The following is a 23,557-nucleotide window of genomic DNA, read 5'->3' on the forward strand; positions in this document are numbered from 1 at the left end:
TAGAACTGTACCCAATGCGAGGATGCGAACCCTTGTCTTCCGGGCCTTGATCTTATTTCATTCTCAAAACCTTTCAAACCAAATTTGAAGGTTAGACCACTACCCCAATGTCACCAGAGGAATTTGATCACTTGCTCAAACCCAACTCCACTTCTCTCCCTCCCCCCCTCGTTATTTATTACAGTACGGCCAAGAGTAAACAACTTTGTTTTCTCTCCCACCGGGAAACAGAAGAGAGAGAAAAGGAGGGGGAGGGGGCTAAGATAAGTGTAGTTTTTATCTCGGTGGATGCACAGCTTGTTGAAAGTTTGACCGTGAAGAAAGGAATCGAATATGGTAAAACACATGGCTTCACATACTCTCTCTCCCCTATATTATTATACAAAGCCTGCTCTGTAAAAATAAATGCCTCTCGGTAATCTAATCATAATCATACCCCAACCAAGAGAGAGAGAGAAAGAGAAAGAGGAGTACTTACTAAGAAGGCTCCAAGAAGCCAAAACCAAAAAATGGAGGCCGCTCTGATCTCTGCGCTTCCACCATAGACTTTTGTACGGGGGCGCGGCACACGCGCACACTGTTCCCACGTGGGCACGTGCCATGGTACTTGTCTTGTGTCTCTGTGCCTGCGTGTACCAACCTCCTACCATTTCCTGTTCCATCTACGGAACCACCCTCCACGGTAGTGCACTCATGAAAAGCATGAATCCATGGATCCATTCCCCACCCCATTTTTTGTCCCCATCGCACGTGTATAGCCCATCACCATTCCAGGAAAAGGCGTGCATGTGCGACTCACACGTGCATCGGCTTTCACGTAGGTACATGCATGCACGAGCCATGCATGCATGCATGCATGCATGGTCGCTGATCCGCGTTAAGCTGCGTGCTTCCTCATGGATATCTTTTCTAGACATTTATATTCATGAATCTTTCGGTAACAAAGTATAAATGCGCATTTGTTTCCACTCAAAAAGAAAAAAAAATTACAAGTGGGAACAAGGGGTTAACGGGAAGTTGACCTCCATGTTGGTAGAGCACCATCATCCTTCTCCCTGCCGTTTGATGCAATGGGACCCATAATTCTTTAGCTAGATATTAAGGTATGGTCGTATTGGAGATCAAATCATGGTTGAGAGAGAGAGAGAGAGAGGGCGGGGTGTAGAGGAAAGGCCGCGGTGTTTCATGGAGGGGACGCATCCATTGGTGGCGGAGGGAGGTTGGGGTGGGCGACCACGGACACGTGCCCGTTGGTCGGGCCCACCCAAACCAGTACCTCGAGAAGGAATGGTCATTATTAAAAAAAAAAAAAAAAGCCCTCTACCGCGAGTGGCCAGGAGATAACAACGTCCCTCCCAGGGAGAGTAAAACGCAAGCCTATATATATATATATATATATATATATATATACAAAGAACACTGATCTAAACTATTAAACTTTAGGCTGCATACGAACAAAAAGAAACAAAAATATTTAGATAAACCAGCACAACTAAGACATCCCATCCTTCCTGTCAAATATAATAATCCAAACTCTCAAGTCTTAAGATATATTAATTGGTAAACAGTGATAATGTAATTGGGGACGGTAAGGGAGGTAATTGGGGGCACGGGGTCCGAGAAGGAGGGGGTGGTGGTGGGGAACTATTCAAAAGCCCTAGGAACTGGCTCAGCCTGGGAGAAATCGGCGGAGGGCCCGTGCCTCCTCGGAATGAATACGTGAATATGGCCATGCACGAAAGCCAAGGAGAGAGAGAGAAGAAGCTTAAATACTCAAAAGAAGTAAAGGAGTTGGTGTTGGAGCGGAGGGAAGAGGCAAAAAGATCGTAACTCATGCAGCAACCATCGCTTTCCTTAGCCCGGGTTTTAGGAACTCGCTGGGGCTTAGCCACACCTTTTGTTATGGGCTCAAACCCGGATTTCTTAAAGTTTCAAAGAAGAGAAGGAGTTTGTCTTAGAGTGCAGGGAAGATGCAAAAAGATCACAAACTCATCCAGCATCCGTCCCTTTCCTTAGCCGGGGTTTTATGAACTAGCTAGGCTAGCTTAGCCAACTAGGGTGCAAAGACCTCATTTTAGGTTACAACATTTGCTGTTGGCTCGAATCCGGTTTTCATGAACTAGGCCTCAGGGTCCATTCTCATTCTCTTGCTTGCTTTAGTTTGCCGGATGGGGGTAGAGAGAGAGAGAGAGAGAGAGAGAGGAAGAGAGAGATTAGGGGTGGGGGGAGATTAGTTTAATAGAGGCCTGTCTAGGTTTGTCTCACATAGACCCGCCCCATTTTCCAAATCGAATCCTTCTAAACCCTATGAATGCTTATCTCAATTAGTTTATTCCATTGCTTCCAAAAGGCTTAGTAGACAATCATAACAAAACAATACGTGCTAACAGGGGGATTGGGATGCAAGCCTTTTGACCTAGAAGACTTCCCATGTTAAGAAGGGGGAGTGGGGAGTGGGGAAAAGAGAGAATGGTGAGTGGGGCATGAACCCTAATTGTAGAGATCCCCAAGTCATAATGGGTGTGCATTCCTCGAACCCACGAGCCTATGTTGATCCGCCTGCATTACCGGCATGTGGGCTTGTGGGAGGAAATGAGGGCCAGCACACGTGTGCATGGAAGCACATCATTCCTGTTGCAGTCCTCTTGGGTGTATTTTTTTAATTTCAGAGGGGTTGAATCAATCCAAAACACATGCTTCTCTTGCTCCCTTTCTTTCTTGCAATTATAATCTCCCACATGCTCTTACAGCCTTTTCTTTGGCTGGGGAGAACGCTGGATATTAAGCAATGATAATTAAACAGTTATCTCCACTTTGGTTGCAAGTAACGTCAAGGAAGCTAAACCAAATGTGATTGATTTTTCAAGTTGATCGGAAGAATAATGACACTGCAATACATGCACAATGTTCCACACCAATCTCAAAGTTGCATGGCTCTAACTTGTTCTTTCACGTAGGTGCACAAGAACAATACGATATCATACTATTGTTAGATGTATGTCCTAGAAGCCAATTTGGCTGACACATTGTTGATTCTAGGGACATAATTTTGTACTTGACTGTTTATTATTGAATAAATAAAAGGCATCTTTTCATTCATATTATTTATGTGTCTATGAATCGTCCAAGGAATTAATAAGATGATGATACATATTCTCAAGAGTTGAGAATTTGAGCCATGCATCATTGGTGATTAATTTCTAAATGCTCCTGATCAATGGATCATCACGAGGACGGTGATCGATCCGATCAGTGCACAGATCACTTTCCTTCTGGATGGACGAGACTTGAGTCCACAGTGTAGGGACACTGAAGTGATAGTGCAGGTGCTTGTTAGAGAACAAGGGTACTGAGCGTGACCAAGACAAGAAGTCACTTGGATGTCTATCCACTCGTCAGTGACTTGCTTGATGTTGCAGTAGTGTGACTGGTCTTTTGACCTGCGGTGCTTCGGCTACTCACAGTGAGGTTATTGTAGTTTGACTGCACACATACATGGTCTCTAGCCATATGGGTCCATGCAGTGTAGATTGGCTGCAGTAAGTTCACTGTAGGAGTAGGGTATGCACCTATAAGGAATCTATCGACCTTGATAGAAGAGGAGTGATCCTATGTGATTTGTTAGACTGAGTTCTAAGACCTTGGCCAGGGCAGTAATATAAAGTGGAGAAAGAGTTTTCCACTATCGAACTCGAGTCAAATAAATCTTGACATATGACAGACGATGGGGTTTGACGAGTTGTCCATGACTTCCGTCCTGTAGGGATCCACGATAGTAGGACTGTATCACATGTTAACTGCACCTAGAGGTTCATCATTCCATTCTGCTGGGTAGCCACTACATGCTGCTAGGTGTCACTGGTGGATGGTGGGACTCACAGGGATTATCTCGATGATCGATAAACCCTAATGAGTTGAGTTGGAATCGTTCCAACCCATTGAAAGGAGTTTTCAATGATATTGAGATAGAGATCACAATATATCTCACTACCAGTCAGAATAGAACCTATGGGGTCACACACACTAGAAGTATTGACCGATCCGATGGTTGAAATCGTGATTAGGAATCACAAGTAATCAATTTGATTGATAAGAAGTTGAAGAAGGAACAAAGGGAATTAATTAATTGGACTTAAACACAAATCCTACTTCGAGTAGGATTCCTAGAGTCCTAATTGGATTAGGACTGGAATCCTAGTTGGAGTAGGACTGGGATTCCTACTTAGAATAGGATTCCTACAATCCTAATGAGATTAGGAATTTTGAATTAAAATTGGATTCCTACTTGGAGTAGGATTCCTAGAAATCCTAATTGGATTAGGACTTCGGATTCAAATAGATTCCTAATTGGATTAGGACTAAAATTAAATACATCCTAATTGGATTAGGATTCCTTAAGTCTAAATTAATTATTAATCTAATGAATCAACATGACTCCTAATTGGATTAGGATTGAAAAGTTCAATTGAGTCATGGTTCATTCAAGTCCTAATTGGATTAGGACTAGCCTAGATTGGATCCAAATTGGTTCACCCTTGGGCTAAGCCTAATTGGATTAAGGCTAAACCACATTAGGGCCACCCAATCCTCATTAGATGAGGATTAGGGCAACATGAGAGGGAGGGGCTCACGCCCCTCCTCCTTGGATCTCTTGGTGCGGCAACAAGAGGGGCCGGCGCCCCTCTTGGTAATACATCAAGGGCTCCTAACTTGTAGGAGCCCTAGATGTTATAAAAGGAGGACTCTTGGGGGCTGACCTAATGGATATAGGAATCCCCCTCCTCTCCATCACGTGGCCACCCTCTCCCTCCCTTGGTTCAGCCGCCAGCAAGAAGAAGGAAAAAAGAAGTCATGGCGCCCTCCTCTTCCTCCTTTCCTCCTTCCAACGCAGGGAAAAGAAAGTAGGCTGCAGGGGCCTTGCTTCTTCCTCTTCTTCTTCCTTCTTCTTCCTCCTCTCAAGTATATTCATGAGTTGAAAGAAAGAGAGGAGATCAGCCATCAAAAGTTATCTCTGCAAGGAAGCTAGCACCCCGGTGAGATAGAAAGCTTGGATCGGATCCTGCTTCGTGTGGATACCCGTAGAGGCCGGACGTTTGAACGGCTTCAAGCGAACCCTCTTCCAAAAACTACGAATTCAGATTTGCGGTGATCATCTACCCGCGCAAGGTGAAGATTTGATCTTCCTAATAGTTTTAAAAGTTTTAATTCTTACCTAATTACGAAAGGTCTCGAAACAACGTTCATGCGATGAACGTTGATCCCGCACATGCCCCCCTTTCCGCTGCCATCTGATTTTTGTTTTGAAATATCAGCGGCATGGGCGGGTTCCCAACAGTGGTATCATAGCCTAGGCTTCGTAGATTAAGGTAAGAATTAAATATCTAAAGGCTAATTAGATCTAAAAATTGAATGATCATGCATGCTGAAAAATTCTGCATGCAGATTTTTCAGGGGTGCTGATTTTTGCATGCTGATTTTTATGTGATAAAATGATGATTCTAATTACATTGTTAATGGGATTACAAAGTTTAGAATCATGATTAGCATGATCAGCGACCTATGTCATGATACAATCAGTTAGTTTTCAGATCTGAAATTTATAATTGTTGCATACGGTGATGATCATAGGATTCAAACCCTTTTGGTATCAAATGTAATGACCTGCGATGTGATCTGCGATGTCATGTAATTTTTCAGATGCTTGCATGCATCTTATTTGATGTTTTGAGAGGCCTGCGTGCCTCCTAAAAGGAGATGTAATTTAATTTTATTTTTATTTTACATCTGGTTGTATTTCTGTGATGTGATGTACATCAACGATCAAGTTGAAGCAAAGGCATGAGATGAAAGGTGATCTAAGCGGTTGATGGCGATGGGATCAAGAGTTGATCAAGGATCGAATCAAGGAGGCTTGGAACCAATTCAAGAGTTGAAGACCACTTGATCGATTGATGTGCATGTGCTTGTAATACGACCTAATTAGAATCCATAATCATCACCTAGTTAAAGTTTAGCTTTAATTTGATGCTGCGATTATAACTGCCTGTGATGTGCCGTTTGCATGTGATGTAAATGCGAGTTGGGTAGATAGGTTTACATGTGATGTAGCAAACCCAATTGAGACCTAAATCAAAATCTCCTCAATCAAGTCGAGAGTGAACCGACATGAGCAAGTCATATTAGATTAATTGATCTAATTGGTGTCTAGGAAAGCATGAAAGGTGGTTACTTAATTAGGACCTTACTCTCTGAGTAAGGGGAGCCTCCCACCTGCTTACCTGGCCAATTGTTCGATTACCTCTTATGAAGGGCTCAAGTTGCAAACACTAAGACCTGATTAACCAATATTAAGTCAATAGGTCTTCCACTGTAGTAGAGCTGCTAAGGCCTTTCTGATGTTGATTTGTCTCGGCTGGACACAGTGGTCAAGTTGCATCGGGGGGCTGGACCTCTCTATAGACATGAGATGTTGTAGGATAAAGGTGGGGTTGGGCACCAATAACTGTTAGGTGAGGACCCAATGACGACTTTATTCCTACGGTTATACGGTGGGTCTGACTTAACTAAGAAATGGGACCAATAACTGTTAGGTGAGGTCTTCATGGCTTAGAGACCAAGTTACACTGCAACATGCTTGAGAAGCATTGTACAAGAGTTGTACACTCATCCATCTATGTGTCACCAATAACTGTTAGGTGAGGTGGCATGTAAATTGGTGGGACCGCAGTACCCACTAGAAACCCTAGTCGTGTGGGATTTCCGTTTTTCTACCAGGGGAGTGTGAGGAATTCGAGAAAATAGTGGGAGTCACATTTGTTCTAAAAGACCTTAGAACAGATTAGGATCAAGTACAAAAGTCTAACTAGAATCTTTACTCTCTGCAGATACAATGTCAGCTTCAAACCCTTTGACCCGTATTCTTGAGACCAACCGACTGACCGGAACCAATTACAAGGACTGGCTTAGAAATCTCAAAATTGTTTTGGACTGTGAGAAAATAGGCTATATACTCGATTCTGATATCCCCACACTACCAGCACGTCCTACTGATGTTCAGCGTGAGATGCATAAAAAGTGGTTGGATGATGACATTAGAGTAAAATGCTATATGATGGCATCCATGTCTAATGAACTCCAATGCCAGCATGAAAATATAAAGACTGCTAGGGAGATACTAGCACACCTGCAAGAGTTGTATGGTGAGCAGAGTCGCACAGCTCGTTTTGAAGTGTCCAAGAGACTTTTCAAAGCGAAGATGCGCGAAGGGCAGTCTGTCCATGATCACGGTCTGACCATGATCAAGGACCTAGAGGAGCTTGAAAAGCTCGGTATGGACATGCACAAGGAATTACAAGTGGATTTGATCCTACAGTCACTTCCTGATTCATTTGGTCAGTTTATAGTAAACTACCACATGAATAAGATTGAATGCACTAAGACTGAACTCATAAACATGTTGATAACTGCTGAGGGAGCCTTGAAAGGTTCAAGGGACAATGTCCTTGCTGCTGAGTTGACTTCTGGTTCCAAGAGAAAGTCTACTTGGAAGAAAAAGAAGCCTGCTAAGAAGTAGAAGAAAGACAAGAAGCCCAAGAAGGAAGTTCAAAAGAAAAAGGCTAACGACAAAGGAAAATGTTTCCACTGCAATGTCGAAGGCCACTGGAAGAGAAACTGTCCTTCATACCTCGAGAGCCTGAAGAACAAGAAAGGTGACATACCTTCAGAAGGTATAGACTTGCTCATATTTGAAACTAATCTAACGGTTTCTTCTACTTCTAGTTGGGTTATAGATTCTGGTTCTAGTGCTCATTTGTGCACTACCATACAGGGTCTAAAGGAAAGTAGAAGGCTGGCGGAAGGTGCGGTAACCCTTCGGGTTGGCAACGGGGCAAAAGTTGCTGCTGTGGCTGTGGGCACCTACCATCTGCGACTACCGTCTGGATTTAGTTTAATACTTAGAGACTGCTATTATGTACCTGCTGCTAGCAGAAATTTGATTTATGTCTCTTGTCTAGCACAGGAAGGTCATGTTTTTACATTTGACAAAGACTGCTGTTCTATTTATTTGAGAAATAAAATAGTCGCACGTGGTTTCATGATTGACAGTCTCTATCATTTACATATGGATGTATCTGTGAATGTTACCGAGCAAGATGTGAGTGCCAAAGGATCCAAAAGATCCAGAGATGAGATAAACCAAAGATATTTGTGGCACCTCAGACTTGGCCATATTGGAGAGGATAGGATGAACAAAATGGATAAAGATGGGCTTCTCGGCTCATTGACTTCCGAGTCATATCCAGTTTGCGAGTCCTGTCTTCAAGAAAAAATGGCTAGACTGCCCTTTGTAGGACATGGGGAGAGGACCACTGAAATACTTACCCTAGTACATACAGATGTATGTGGCCCATTCGATGTGCTAACCAGGGGACGTTATTCTTACTTCATTACCTTTACCGATGATTATTCACGGTATGGGTATGTGTATCTTATGAGACACAAGTCTGAATCTTTTGAAAAGTTCAAAGAGTTCAAGAATGAAGTAGAAAAACAAACTGGAAAACCTCTTAAGGCTCTTCGATCAGATCGAGGAGGAGAATACCTTAGTGGGAAATTCCGGGACTATCTCAAAGAAAACGGCATAGTCTCACAATGGACACCTCCGGGTACACCTCAACTCAATGGGGTGTCAGAGAGGAGGAATCGGACCCTATTGGATATGGTCAGGTCCATGATGAGCTTCACTGATTTACCTATGTTCCTTTGGGGAGATGCCTTACTCACAGCGATTTATTTATTGAATAGAGTTCCCTCTAAATCCGTTTCTACCACACCGTATGAGATATGGCATGGTAAGAAACCAAGTCTGGGTCATCTCAAGATTTGGGGATGTCCGGCCCACGTCAAGAGACTAAGGCGGACAAGTTAGAGGCTAGGACCATAAGTGCTCGTTTTATAGGATATCCTAAAGAGTCATTAGGATACAATTTTTACGTCTCAGAGGATCACAATGTGTTTGTGAGCCGTCATGCCATCTTCTTGGAAAATCAGTTTATCCTTGATAGAGGCAGTGGGAGGAAAATTGAGCTTGAAGAGAAAGTCTCTGAAAAGCAACGAGTCATGGATCCTATTGAACCCATTCATACAGAGCCAGTACACGATGTCCCTCGACCACCTCGTAGATCTAGTAGGGTCTCCCATCCTCCCGATAGATACTTAGGTATACTAGAAGAGGATACCGAGGAAATGTTCCTAGTGGGAGATAGGGATCACATACAGGATCCCAAAACCTACAACGAGGCGATATCTGATATCGATTCCGAGAAATGGCTGGAAGCTATGAAGTCAGAGTTAGACTCCATGCATTCCAACCAAGTCTGGACCTTAGTAGATCCACCAGAAGGTATTGTACCTATTGGATGCAAATGGATGTACAAAAGGAAGATAGGTTCGGATGGAGAGGTAGAGACCTATAAGGCAAGGCTTGTGGCGAAAGGGTATAGTCAGCGCGAAGGCATTGACTATCAGGAGACCTTTTCACCTATAGCCATGCTAAAATCCATCCGAACATTGCTTGCCATTGCAGCATTTCATGATTATGAAATCTGGCAGATGGATGTGAAAACTGTTTTCCTGAATGGATATCCTGATGAAGATATCTATATGGAACAGCCTTTGGGTTTCACTTCCAGTGATGGAGATCACAAGGTCTGCAAGCTGCAAAGGTCCATCTATGGACTAAAGCAAGCATCTCGGAGTTGGAACACTCGTTTCGATGACGCAATCAAAACGTTTGATTTCATCAAAAACGAAGAGGAACCGTGTGTTTACAAAAAGGTTAGTGGGAGTGCTGTCGTTTTTCTCGTACTGTACGTAGATGACATTCTCCTGATTGGGAATGATATTCCCATGCTAACCTCGGTCAAGGTCTGGTTGTCAAAAGAATTCTCCATGAAAGACCTTGGGGAAGCATCCTATATTTTGGGAATAAAGGTCTATAGAGATAGATCTAAAAGGATGCTTGGCCTGTCACAGAAAATGTACATAGAGGAGGTGCTGAAGAGGTTCAGCATGGAAAACTCCAAGAGGGGTCTCTTACCCCTAAGGCATGGAATTCATCTCTCCAAGAAGATGTGCCCCAACACATCTGAAGAGATTCAACGCATGAGCAAGATACCCTATGCATCGGCAATAGGAAGCCTCATGTATGCCATGCTGTGTACACGACCTGATATAGCTCTTGCTGTGAGTGTCACAAGCAGATATCAGTCGGATCCAGGCAAGAAGCACTGGATAGCTGTGAAAGAACAGTCTTAAGTACTTGAGAAGAACTAAAGATTTGTTCTTGGTCTTTGGGAGAAGATCAGAGTTGAAGGTAGAAGGATGCACACATATTGATGATAGAAAGTCTACATCAGAATATGTGCAATTGTGGTTCAGTAAATTGGAAGAGTTCCAAACAACCGATCATTATAGATTCTACCTTAGAAGCTGAATGTTAAGCCGTATCTAAGGGTGCAGTGGAAACCTTCTGATTAAAAGTTAATTGCAGAGTTAGGTGTAATGTCATTAGATGCCATAACACTTTACTGCGATAACATTGGCACCATAGCACTAGCTATGGAGCCATGGTCTCATCAGAAGTCCAAGCACATAGAGCGGCGCTTCCATTTCATACGCGACTATGATGTAGAGGTGCAGAGAGTAGACTCCGCGGATAACGTGGCAGACCCGTTCACTAAGCAGCTGAGTCAGCAGAAGACTGAAGCCCACCTTGAGAAGATGGGCCTAAGATATATGACCAATTGGCTTTAGTGCAAGTGGGAGATTGTTAGATGTATGCCCTAGAAGCCAATTTGGCTGACACATTGTTGATTCTAGGGACATAATTTTGTACTTGACTGTTTATTATTGAATAAATAAAAGGCATCTTTTCATTCATATTATTTATGTGTCTATGAATCGTCCAAGGAATTAATAAGATGATGATACATATTCTCAAGAGTTGAGAATTTGAGCCATGTATCATTGGTGATTAATTTCTAAATGCTCCTGATCAATGGATCATCACGAGGACGGTGATCGATCCGATCAGTGCACAGATCACTTTCCTTCTGGATGGACGAGACTTGAGTCCACAGTGTAGGGACACTGAAGTGATAGTGCAGGTGCTTGTTAGAGAACAAGGGTACTGAGCGTGACCAAGACAAGAAGTCACTTGGATGTCTATCCACTCGTCAGTGACTTGCTTGATGTTGCAGTAGTGTGACTGGTCCTTTGACCTGCGGTGCTTCGGCTACTCACAGTGAGGTTATTGTAGTTTGACTGCACACATACATGGTCTCTAGCCATATGGGTCCATGCAGTGTAGATTGGCTGCAGTAAGTTCACTGTAGGAGTAGGGTATGCACCTATAAGGAATCTATCGACCTTGATAGAAGAGGAGTGATCCTATGTGATTTGTTAGACTGAGTTCTAAGACCTTGGCCAGGGCAGTAATATAAAGTGGAGAAAGAGTTTTCCACTATCGAACTCGAGTCAAATAAATCTTGACATATGACAGACGATGGGGTTTGACGAGTTGTCCATGACTTCCGTCCTGTTGGGATCCACGATAGTAGGACTGTATCACATGTTAACTGCACCTAGAGGTTCATCATTCCATTCTGCTGGGTAGCCACTACATGCTGCTAGGTGTCACTGGTGGATGGTGGGACTCACAGGGATTATCTCGATGATCGATAAACCCTAATGAGTTGAGTTGGAATCGTTCCAACCCATTGAAAGGAGTTTTCAATGATATTGAGATAGAGATCACAATATATCTCACTACCAGTCAGAATAGAACCTATGGGGTCACACACACTAGAAGTATTGACCGATCCGATGGTTGAAATCGTGATTAGGAATCACAAGTAATCAATTTGATTGATAAGAAGTTGAAGAAGGAACAAAGGGAATTAATTAATTGGACTTAAACACAAATCCTACTTCGAGTAGGATTCCTAGAGTCCTAATTGGATTAGGACTGGGAATCCTAGTTGGAGTAGGACTGGGATTCCTACTTAGAATAGGATTCCTACAATCCTAATGAGATTAGGAATTTTGAATTAAAATTGGATTCCTACTTGGAGTAGGATTCCTAGAAATCCTAATTGGATTAGGACTTCGGATTCAAATAGAGTCCTAATTGGATTAGGACTAAAATTAAATACATCCTAATTGGATTAGGATTCCTTAAGTCTAAATTAATTATTAATCTAATGAATCAACATGACTCCTAATTGGATTAGGATTGAAGAGTTCAATTGAGTCATGGTTCATTCAAGTCCTAATTGGATTAGGACTAGCCTAGATTGGATCCAAATTGGTTCACCCTTGGGCTAAGCCTAATTGGATTAAGGCTAAACCACATTAGGGCCACCCAATCCTCATTAGATGAGGATTAGGGCAACATGAGAGGGAGGGGCTCACGCCCCTCCTCCTTGGATCTCTTGGTGCGGCAACAAGAGGGGCCGGCGCCCCTCTTGGTAATACATCAAGGGCTCCTAACTTGTAGGAGCCCTAGATGTTATAAAAGGAGGACTCTTGGGGGCTGACCTAATGGATATAGGAATCCCCCTCCTCTCCATCACGTGGCCACCCTCTCCCTCCCTTGGTTCAGCCGCCAGCAAGAAGAAGGGAAAAAGAAGCCATGGCGCCCTCCTCTTCCTCCTTTCCTCCTTCCAACGCAGGGAAAAGAAAGTAGGCTGCAGGGGCCTTGCTTCTTCCTCTTCTTCTTCCTTCTTCTTCCTCCTCTCAAGTATATTCATGAGTTGAAAGAAAGAGAGGAGATCAGCCATCAAAAGTTATCTCTGCAAGGAAGCTAGCACCCCGGTGAGATAGAAAGCTTGGATCGGATCCTGCTTCGTGTGGATACCCGTAGAGGCCGGACGTTTGAACGGCTTCAAGCGAACCCTCTTCCAAAAACCACGAATTCAGATTTGCGGTGATCATCTACCCGCGCAAGGTGAAGATTTGATCTTCCTAATAGTTTTAAAAGTTTTAATTCTTACCTAATTACGAAGGGTCTCGAAACAACGTTCATGCGATGAACGTTGATCCCGCACATGCCCCCCTTTCCGCTGCCATCTGATTTTTGTTTTGAAATATCAGCGGCATGGGCGGGTTCCCAACAACTATATACAATGCATATAGGTGCTGCACCAGCTTCCTTAGCATCTCTTAGAAACTATATAAAGATGCCATTAGGTAATATGATACATAATGTGAGGTCCAATAGTCCCACATCGGAAAAACTCGTTCCAGAGCCTGGGCATATGAGGCGGGTGTCTACTAATCCTGCAGACGCGTTTTGGGTGGAAAACAAAACCGGGGAGGGGTGAAGGACGCTTGCGTGAAGCTCCGGAACCGGACAATATCTAACAGGGGAGCCCCGCGGTCCCTCCTCATGTGGCCCCCACGTGGGCACTGGGTGCCTCACGTGCCCCGCGCAGGCAGAGGCGTGACATTTGGTATCAGAGCCGAGGACGGCTTTTGTCCGATGGTGGGAAGGGTGTGAGGCCCAATAGTCCCACATCGGAAAGACTCGTTCCAGAGCCTGGGCATATGAGGCGGGTGTCTCTTAATCCTGCAGACGCGTTTTGGGTGGAAAACAAAATCGGAGAGGGGTGAAGGACGCTTGCGTGAAGCTCCGGAACCGGACAATATCTGACAGGGGAGCCCCGTGGTCCCTCCTCATGTGGCCCCCACGTGGGCACTGGGTGCCTCACGTGCCCCGCGCAGGCAGAGGCGTGACATTTGGTATCAGAGCCGAGGACGGCTCTTGTCCGATGGTGGGAAGGGTGTGAGGCCCAATAGTCTTATATCGGAAAGACTCGTTCTAGAGCCTGGGCATATGAGGCGGGTGTCTCCTAATCCTGCAGACGCATTTTGGGTGGAAAACAAAACTGGAGAGGGGTGAAGGACGCTTGCGTGAAGCTCCGGAACCGGACAATACTGGCAGGGGAGCCCCGCGGTCCCTCCTCATGTGGCCCCCATGTGGGCATTGGGTGCCTCACGTGCCCCACGCAGGCGGAGGCGTGACATTTGGTATCAGAGCCGAGGACGGCTCTTGTCCGATGGTGGGAAGGGTGTGAGGCCCAATAGTCCCACATCGGAAAGACTCGTTCATGAGCCTGGGCATATGAGGCGGATGTCTCCTAATCCTGCAGACGCGTTTTGGGTGGAAAACAAAACCGGGGAGGGGTGAAGGATGCTTGCGTGAAGCTTCGGAACCGGATAATATCTGGCAGGGGAGCCCCGCGGTCCCTCCTCATGTGGGCCCCACGTGGGCACTGGGTGCCTCACGTGCCCCGCACAGGCGGAGGCGTGACATTTGGTATCAGAGCCGAGGACGGCTCTTGTCCGATGGTGGGAAGGGTGTGAGGCCCAATAGTCCCACATCGGAAAGACTCGTTCCAGAGCCTAAGCATATGAGGCGGGTGTCTCCAAATCCTGCAGACGCGTTTTGGGTGGAAAACAAAACCGGAGAGGGGTGAAGGATGCTTGCGTGAAGCCCCAGAACCGAACAATATCTGGCAGGGGAGCTCCGTGTTCTCCCCTCATGTGGCCCCCACGTGGGCACTAGGTGCCTCACGTGCCTCGTAGAGGCGGGGGCGTGACATTGGTGTGAGGCCCAATAGTCCCACATTGAAAAGACTCGTTCAAGAGCCTGGGCATATAAGGCGGGTGTCTCCAAATCCTGCAGACGCGTTTTGGATGGAAAACAAAACCGGGGAGGGGTGAAGGATGCTTGCGTGAAGCCCCAGAACCGGACAATATCTGGCAGGGAAGCCCCGTATTCTCCCCTCATGTGGCCCCCACGTGGGCACTAGGTGCCTCACGTGCCTCGCAGAGGCGGGGGCGTGACATTTGGTATCAGAGCCGAGGACGACTCTTGTCCGATGGTGAGAAGGGTGTGAAGCCCAATAGTCCCACATTGGAAAGACTCGTTCTAGAGCCTGGGCATATGAGGCGGGTGTCTCCTAATCCTGCAGACGCGTTTTGGGTGGAAAACAAAACCGGGGAGGGGAGGTGACATTTAGTGGTATCAGAGCAATAGGTTTAATCAAGAGTAAAAAAAAAAATAGTAAGGGAAATGGGTAGTTAATCCTCGTTCAATTAAATTCGGCATATTCAAAAGAAAGAAAATTAATTAATTGAATTATGCTAATATTTTTGATAGGTGAAAATGAGGAATAGAGAGGAGGAAGTCTTGGCAAATATTGCAGCTCGGAGGAGAGGAGCAAGAGGGAGAGGACTTGCCAGGCAGCTAGCTGAGCAAACTCCGAACCCAGCTGCCACCTAGGCCGATTTTGCCAGAGCAAGTCAGATGATGACTCAGCTCCTTCAAATGCAGCAGGAGATGCAACAACAGATGCAGCAGCAGATACAGCAGCAGATGCAGATGCAGCAGCAGGTGCAGACCACTGCCCGACCTGCACAGTCCATTGAGTCCTACTATGAGCGATTCCGTAGGCTCAACCCACCTATGTTTGATGGTGGAGCTGACCCTCTGGTTGCTGAGACCTGGATTCGGGAGGTAGAGAAGATGTTCAAAGCCTTGCAATATCCCGAAGAAGTGAAGGTCAGATTGGCTATCTCTATGCTAAAAGGGAATGTAGAGTTCTGGTGGACGGCCATTGAAGCCGCACTCGAGGGTGAGGATGAGCTACCGACATGGGAGGAATTCAAGAAGATGTTTTATGACCAGTATTTTTCTGAGTCAGTCAGAATATCTAAAGAAAATGAATTTTTATCTCTGAGGCAGACAGATGATATGACTGTGCTAGAATATGCCAACAAATTTACTAAGCTGGGTCGGTTCTGCCCTCAGATGATAGAGATTAAGAGAAGCAAGGCTAAAAGATTTGAGCAAGGCTTGAGGGATAAAATTCGATCTCGATTGTCAGTTCTGATTTTTACCAGCTACGGAGAGGCCCTGGAGAGAGCACTGAAGGTAGAAGCAGATCTAAAGAAATCAGGGAAGGAAAGAGGTGAGCAGAAAAGGGCTGAGACGTCAAGAAATCTGATGAACCGACCAAGAAACTTTGAAGGCCCTCCTAACAAGAAGAAGAAATTTAAGGCTTGTTATTACTGTGACAAAATGCATTCTGGTCCTTGCTTGAAGAGGATGGGAGCCTGTTTTATATGTGGGCAGCCAGGACACATAGCCAGAGATTGCCCGAACAAAAAGAAGGTTGAGTCTGGACCTTCTAGACCAACTGATCAGATGCAGAGAGGAGCTGCACGGGTGTACGCACTGACACGACAGGATGCTAGTGCCAGTGACAGAGTTGTGGCAGGTATGATTCCCATCAACTCTGTTGATTCTTTAATACTATTTGATTCTGGCGCTACACATTCCTTTATATCCTCCAAGTTCTCTGCATCCTTGCATCTTATGCCTGATAAGTTAGATGAGCCTTTACTTGTTGCTACCCCTCTGAAGAAGACAGTAGTGGTGGATTCTGTTCATAAAAACTGCATAATTCAGATAGAGGACAGAAAATTATTGGTTAACTTAGTACTGTTAGACATGTATGATTTTGATGTCATCTTTGGTATGAATTGGCTGTCTAAATATCATGCTCACATTGATTGCTTTGGCAAGAGGGTAGTGTTTCAGATACCTGGTGAACAGGAAATCTTCTATCAGGGTGATGCACCCACTATGAATCCCTCTTTGCACATTATCTCTGCAATGAGTGCAAGGAAGGCCCTCAGAAAAGGGTGTCAGGCCTACCTAGCTTGTGTGGTAGACACTACAAAAGAAACAAGGCTAGAGGATATCCCTGTTGTGAGAGAGTATCTAGAAGTATTCCCTGATGATCTACCTGGATTACCTCCTGATCGGGAGATTGATTTTCGGATCGATCTCTTACCGGGTGTTGGGCCTATCTCGAAGGCTCCTTATCGGATGGCCCCGGCAGAGCTGAGAGAGTTGAAGGTTCAGCTGCAGGAACTTCTAGAGAAGAAATTCATCCGCCCGAGTGTTTCACCATGAGGAGCTCCTTTACTATTTGTCAAGCAGAAGGATGGAAGTATGCGGCTGTGTATTGATTACCGGGAGTTGAACAAGGTGACAGTGAAGAACAAATCTCCTCTGCCCCGGATTGATGATTTATTTGATCAGCTATAAGGTGCCCAGGTCTTCTCCAAGATAGATCTGCGATCTGAGTATCATCAATTGAAAATCCTAGCAGATGATGTGCCGAAGACTGCATTTCGAACCAGGTATGGGCACTATGAATTTTTAGTTATGCCATTTGGACTAACCAATGCGCCAGCTGTTTTTATGGATCTGATGAACAGGGTCTTTAAGCAGTATTTGGATCAGTTTGTTATTGTTTTCATTGATGATATACTGATCTATTCTAAGAGCAAAGAAGAACATGAAGATCACTTGAGAGTGGTATTACAGATTCTTCAGAAGAATAGATTATATGCCAAACTGAGCAAATGTGATTTCTGGCTGGATAGTATTGCATTTCTTGGTCATGTAATCTCTAAAGAAGGGGTATCAGTGGACCCAAAGAAAATAGAAGCAGTGGTAGATTGGCCTCGTCCTACTAATGTCACTGAAATCAGAAGCTTCTTTGGTTTGGCTGGTTATTATAGAAGATTTGTGGAAGGATTCTCTCGGATCCCTACTCCTTTGACTCGTTTAACCCAGAAACAAGCAAAGTTTGTATGGAGTGAAGATTGTGAGCAAAGTTTTCAAGAGCTAAAGCAAAGGCTGGTATCTGCTCCTATTCTTACTTTGCTAACCAGTACTGGGAGTTTCATCATCTATAGTGATGCCTCCAAGAAAGGATTGGGCTGTGTACTAATGCAGAATGATATGATAAAGTAGTAGCCTATGCCTCTAGACAGATGAAGCCCCAAAACCGGACAATATCTGGTAGGGGAGCCCTGTGTTCCCCCCTCATGTGGCCCCCACGTGGGCACTAGGTGCCTCACGTGCCTCGCAGAGGCGGGGGCGTGACATTTGGTATCAGAGCTGAGGACGGTTCTTGTCCGATGGTGGGAAGGATGTGAGGCCCAATAGTCCCACATCGGAAAGACTCGTTCCAGAGCCTGGGCATATGAGGCGGGTGTCTCCTAATCTTGCAGACGCATTTTGGGTGGAAAACAAAACCGGGGAGGGGTGAAGGACGCTTGCGTGAAGCTCCAGAACTGGATAATATCTGGCAGGGGAGCCCCGCGGTCCCTCCTCATGTGGCCCCCACGTGGGCACTGGGTGCCTCACGTGCCCCGCGCAGGCGGAGGCGTGACACATAAGCTATGCAAGGGGATCTGGATTTGTTTGTATGTTCCGCGTTATTTAGTTGCACGATTCTTGGAAAATGTTGATTGTTTGTAATTTAAGTATTAGAGACGGCTATAAAGGGGGTGGAAAAATACGGGATAAAAGTCCCTCAAAGCGGATTGGGGTAGTTGTGTTGGAGACATTTAGGAGGTCTTAAACCCCTCAGAGTGGATTATTATATCTTGGAGGAGTAAAGAAAAAAGACGGGATAAAAGTCCCATCAACATTTCATTAAGTCCATGAAATGTCAAAAGATACAGAGACAGAAAAGGAGCAATTAAATAGAAAAGCACATTTTCTGAGGGTGATGTCTTTGCATGGATTGTTTTTTACGACCAAACGGAGCCTAAAGCTTCCATAATCTTGAAATTCATTCAATTAAAAGGCCCACCATTCTAGCTTCAAATTCTGAAAATTCGAGAATTTCTCTCCTTCCCTTGCTTTGTAAAAGAACATCTCAAGAGAACATATGAAGCAGTTTCCGGAGTCTGATTAAGACACAAGATTGTGGACAAGTCCAATTCATTTTCTTTAAATTGTCAGTTGTTAAGATCTTACTTTTAGTTGCCTATCAGCTCCCTGTCAGATAATCCACCAAAATTTGAAAATATATAAAAAGAATTAATAGAAAAAACCTGACTAGCCATTTTGCCTTGTCTGAAGAATCTGAAGGTACAGCAGACTGTAACACATGATTAAGCTCATTAAACTCCATCAAATCCTGTTACGACAGGAAGGAAGAATAACGAAACAAGAAGAAAAATAAAAAAAAATAACAGCACATAATATTTATATGGTTCAGCCTATTGATCTACATTCACGAGTAGAGAAAACTGAATATTACAAAGTAAAAGTTTTCCACCCAAATCCTTGCCCTCAATCTATTCGAACTTTAAAATATTCAATTGTTGTCTTCTTTTAGGGTTACTGAAGATATATACAATAGAATAAGCCAATTAGAACTCGAACTAGTATTCTAAAATAATTAGGTTAGTCCGGCCTACTGGGGCTCCACCCCAGCACCCCGGCCATCTAATTATATGACCCATACAAAATAAGGATAACAACTCGAGAGGACCTTTTCCCCTCTGCTACAAGTGTAGTGGCTTGAGATGACCTTTTTCGCTCCGCTTCACTAGCTCCACTCCGGGAAAAAAGTCCCTATTTAGCTCTTTGGAGCTTATAAACTCAAGATCATGTACCTATCAAATCCTATAGCTGTAAATTTCTCTCAAAATCCAAATTCCAATCGGCAAGACCATGGAAGAAGAACCAAAAACAAACGCCACTAAAATATCCTGATCGGTAACCTTCTCAATTAGATTTAGAAATAAATCCTGTAGAGAAAATTCATCCAACCGTCTATCCTTCCAAAACCTGATAGTCCTGCCATTACCCTGTAAAAAAGAAATATAACAAAGAAAACTATATTTTGCAATAATAGCACCTTTTCCAACACATTGAGAACCTTGAGTCTGAGAATTCCAACTTTGAGTAACAAGTTCTGGTATCACAATCCAACACGTACAAAGGCTTGGTGCCATGCTATGGCAAATGTTGTAGCTAAGGTTGTCTAGTTGTGAGACTTGATAAATCTTGCATTCCTCTATCACCACATTGGCACTTTTTAGGTGATAGTTAAAGTGCCATTCAACGTGTTAATATCAAAGTTTTGCATAAGCAAACAAAACATAGATTTCTCACTAATTTGTTCCCCATTTTAACGAGGTTTCACATACAGTTGTGGGATCTTGTTTTCTCATTCACAAATTCTCAAATGTTGTCTATAATCAATCAAGATTTAGACAAGTGGGATTGGTTGTACGGATAAAAGTTGCATATGAATGCATGCAATTCTCTTGAGGCCTTGACTGGAGTAGGAGGAAGAGGAGGCCATGCCTATATTTCATGACTTGATAATCTAGGAGGATCACCAGATCTACTATGACACTTCATAGAGGTTCAGACAATGTTTTGGGACAAGATCTGCAATATCTAAAGTCAGTTTGTACACCAAAGCTTTTAAAGGGCATAATTATTATATAGGATGCCCATTTTCAGTATTTTTTTTGACATTGGATAACTTTTTGAAATTCATACTCATCAAGGGCAGAATGATATTCCTAATCTAAAACTATTTAGTGCTCTGTAGTGCCTAGTCAAACTGGACTTATTATTTATAGTAAAGCTGACTAGAGCATAACTCATAATTAATGAAAAAATTGATGATATAACAAAAGACAAACTTGATATAGAAACCAAGATCCAACCTCCAGACATTTTCAGTGATATTTGTATTATTATTTTTTGAAAAATTTCAACCGTTTGAAAAAAAGTAAATAAAGCAAAACCTATGTTCCACCTTACTACAAAAAAGCTCATGTTGGTACATTGTTTCTTTTATTTTGAAAGAGATTCAAGGGGATTGAAAGAAGCAAATCTTTCTCTATTTGGTTCAATTGAAAGTTGCCAGCTAGCGCTACCATGAGTAGAATGTGCAACAAAGAAAGGGGATAAAAGACGGACACACTAGGTGGAGCCAAACTCATGGGTGGAGACACACCTCCTTTGAGTTTGTATTATAAAAACTAGCATGTGCACATGCAATGCATGTAACTATGCATATAAAAGATATAGGAGAGCAATGGTTGGCGATTGATGGTCTTTAATTATGATTTTAAAGAATAGAAAAATTTTAGTAGAGTCGAACTTGGTGGAGTAATTGAACACCAAAATTTGTATTGCAATAAGAGATAAAGATATGCATTCCTCTATGGTTTATAGGCAACAAGACAGCCAAAAATGTACCAGTTCACGTTGGGCTTAAGCCTGAATATCGATATATCTCATTTCATCTAATCTTCTCCCATGGCTAATGCTTACCTGTCTATAGCATTGCCCATAGTTAAATATTGAGAACATCAAGAGATTAGACCTATGGTTTGTCTATAAATTTGATGTTGGTTGATTTTAGATCCTATATCTATCATGTTCTATTTTAATGGGGTAGAAACCAAAACTTCTTATGTGTCATTGTTGGTGAAATTAGGAGGCTAGGGTTCATCACCAACCCAAAGATCTATAAAACCAAATCCCAGCCTTATACAAGACCTCAATAATTTTAAGCACCCGTTTTCAAAGAGGAGAATCTACAACTAGGTTAAATAAAATCGAGAGAACCAAGTTACAAGTTTATCTCTACAGGTAAAATTCAGCTTAACTTAACTAAGTCTTAAATCCAAACTAGTTAGGGTCACCTACATGAATCCTTTTCCCCCATCTACATAGTTTAAAGCCTATACGTTAATGTTAAGATATCAAGTACTCCTTATTGTTTCATTCTATATAATTTTTGATCTACCTCTACTCATTTTCATTCCTTCTACATATATCAAATCGCCCCTTCATACTGATGCATCTCTCAGCCTATCTTTCACATATACAAACAATTTAAGTTGTCAGTTCTCAATTTATCCTCAATTGATTCTACCTCCATATTTTTAAGAATGACTTCAATTTTATTGTATCTTTTATTGTATTAACATACATTCATCTCAGTATTCTCATCTTGGTCATACTCATCTTGTGCGCATACTATTTTCTAGCTTTCCAATATTCTGTAAAATAAAGCATAGCTGATCATTTGGTCATCCTATAAGATTTTTTTCTTCAAATTAGCAAGTATCACATGATATCACATATATATTATCTTCCATTTTATCCAATTTGCTTTAATCTTGTGGATATTATTCTCTTAAATCTTTCCTTTCTTTTGAATATCCAACATAAATAATGAAAGTAATCACTCTTAGAAACTTTATAATCCTTAATTGTTATTTCACCTTCATTTTTATTTCTCATTTTAATAAACTATGTTACTTGTATTCTATCTTGGTCTTACTTAATCTAAAACTCTCAAGCAAACCATCAGTCTATTCCCTTGATCCATCAAGCAAACCATCAGTTTAGCTCCATAGGTCGCCATATAAAATTCCTTCACTTAAGTATGTTGAAGGTATTTACTTAGTTTACAACTATAGTAACATGATTTGAAATGGCTAGCTAGAATGTATTATTTGGGTTCTTTGATCCTATCTAAGTACCTAAAATCTTTCCGACGATTAACCGATGTGGAACTAAACATACACCCACACGGGTTCTCACATACTCCCCCCATTCAAGTCCTGGCGTCCTCGCTAGGTTAAGGGTTCAAATCTATTTCTTGATTTATGTGCATCATTCTTGCGCAGGAGCCATGTTAATCTTCTCTATATCGTTCCAATTTTATCGGTTTGGGTGAATTCCTGGGTTATTACACTTTATTTAAGATGCTCACATATGGTGTCTATTTGATTAAGGGTACGGTACTTACTAACCTAAACTTTTGAAAAATTTATAGCAAATATAAGCTTCATATTAAGGTTTGCATTTCCAAAATTCCCTGAGGACTCAACAGCCGACATCAAGACCATGTTTGGATTACTTTATAATTGTTAGCAAGTTGGGAGATTATTATGGTGTTTATTCACTTAGTCTTCTCAATGGTGAGGTTGTCGGCCATGGCAAGTTGATCTCCTACTTGACATTTGTCTTTTGGTGTTAATAGTAAGGGTGCATGTGGTAGTCATGATGTTACCTAAACATGCAACAAAGAATTTTAGATGAAGGCTGGTCCGGTTTCAAAAGAAAGTTTTTTCTCTGCTAAGATACCATCCTCACGCTCTCTTGTTTTCTTTTTTTTTTTATGTTAAGGTACTGCTTCTGCTTTGAGCGTTCCGAAGTTTGACCGGTCTCTAGCGTGAAAAAGTTAGGGGTCACGTGACATTGTAGTTTCTTTGCCTTTCCAAGCGGAGAAAAGGACAAAAGTTATGGCTCGTCAATGTTGCGAATAAAGCTGAGATTCTGAGCTGGGGTTTGCATGAAAGATTTGGTTATAAGAAAGGCTCCTTTCTGCCTTGTCTCACATGGAATCCATTCTTAAATTCTATATTCTACATGAAGCTTACTAAAGTATTATCCCAAGAAGGGGGTCTTAAGTAAACTTCAATCCAATTGATATGAACATGTTGCCAAGGTCTAACCTGTAACTTCTATGGAACTATTTAACACCTTTTTATTCAGTGCATATGGGAGAGATGAAAGGAAATTGCATTGATGTAACTATTTACACTTTTTTTATTGAGTAATTGCTCTTGTTGGGCTAGT

The 23,557-nt window shown here is 42.9% G+C and overlaps 1 protein-coding gene and 1 non-coding gene across 2 annotated transcripts; one reads left to right on the forward strand and one right to left on the reverse strand.

Annotated features, from left to right (window-relative positions):
* The first annotated feature begins 15,376 nt into the window (after window positions 1-15,376).
* On the forward strand, window positions 15,377-17,047 carry LOC120113136. The gene has a single exon (XM_039133957.1). It carries the CDS (start codon window positions 15,377-15,379, stop codon window positions 17,045-17,047), a length of 1,671 nt encoding a protein of 556 aa, XP_038989885.1.
* Window positions 17,048-22,556: 5,509 nt separating this feature from the next.
* Window positions 22,557-22,658, reverse strand: LOC113463414. The gene has a single exon (XR_003387596.2). It is a non-coding gene; the product is annotated as a U6 spliceosomal RNA (small nuclear RNA).
* Between the last annotated feature and the right edge of the window lie 899 nt (window positions 22,659-23,557).

This window comes from Phoenix dactylifera, chromosome 14, assembly GCF_009389715.1.
Source record: "Phoenix dactylifera cultivar Barhee BC4 chromosome 14, palm_55x_up_171113_PBpolish2nd_filt_p, whole genome shotgun sequence".
NCBI classification, from domain to species: domain Eukaryota; kingdom Viridiplantae; phylum Streptophyta; class Magnoliopsida; order Arecales; family Arecaceae; genus Phoenix; species Phoenix dactylifera.

Bases quoted from the DNA above. Each gene is read 5' to 3' on its own strand.
- LOC120113136 (XM_039133957.1), top strand. From the start codon at position 15,377: ATGACTCAGCTCCTTCAAATGCAGCAGGAGATGCAACAACAGATGCAG.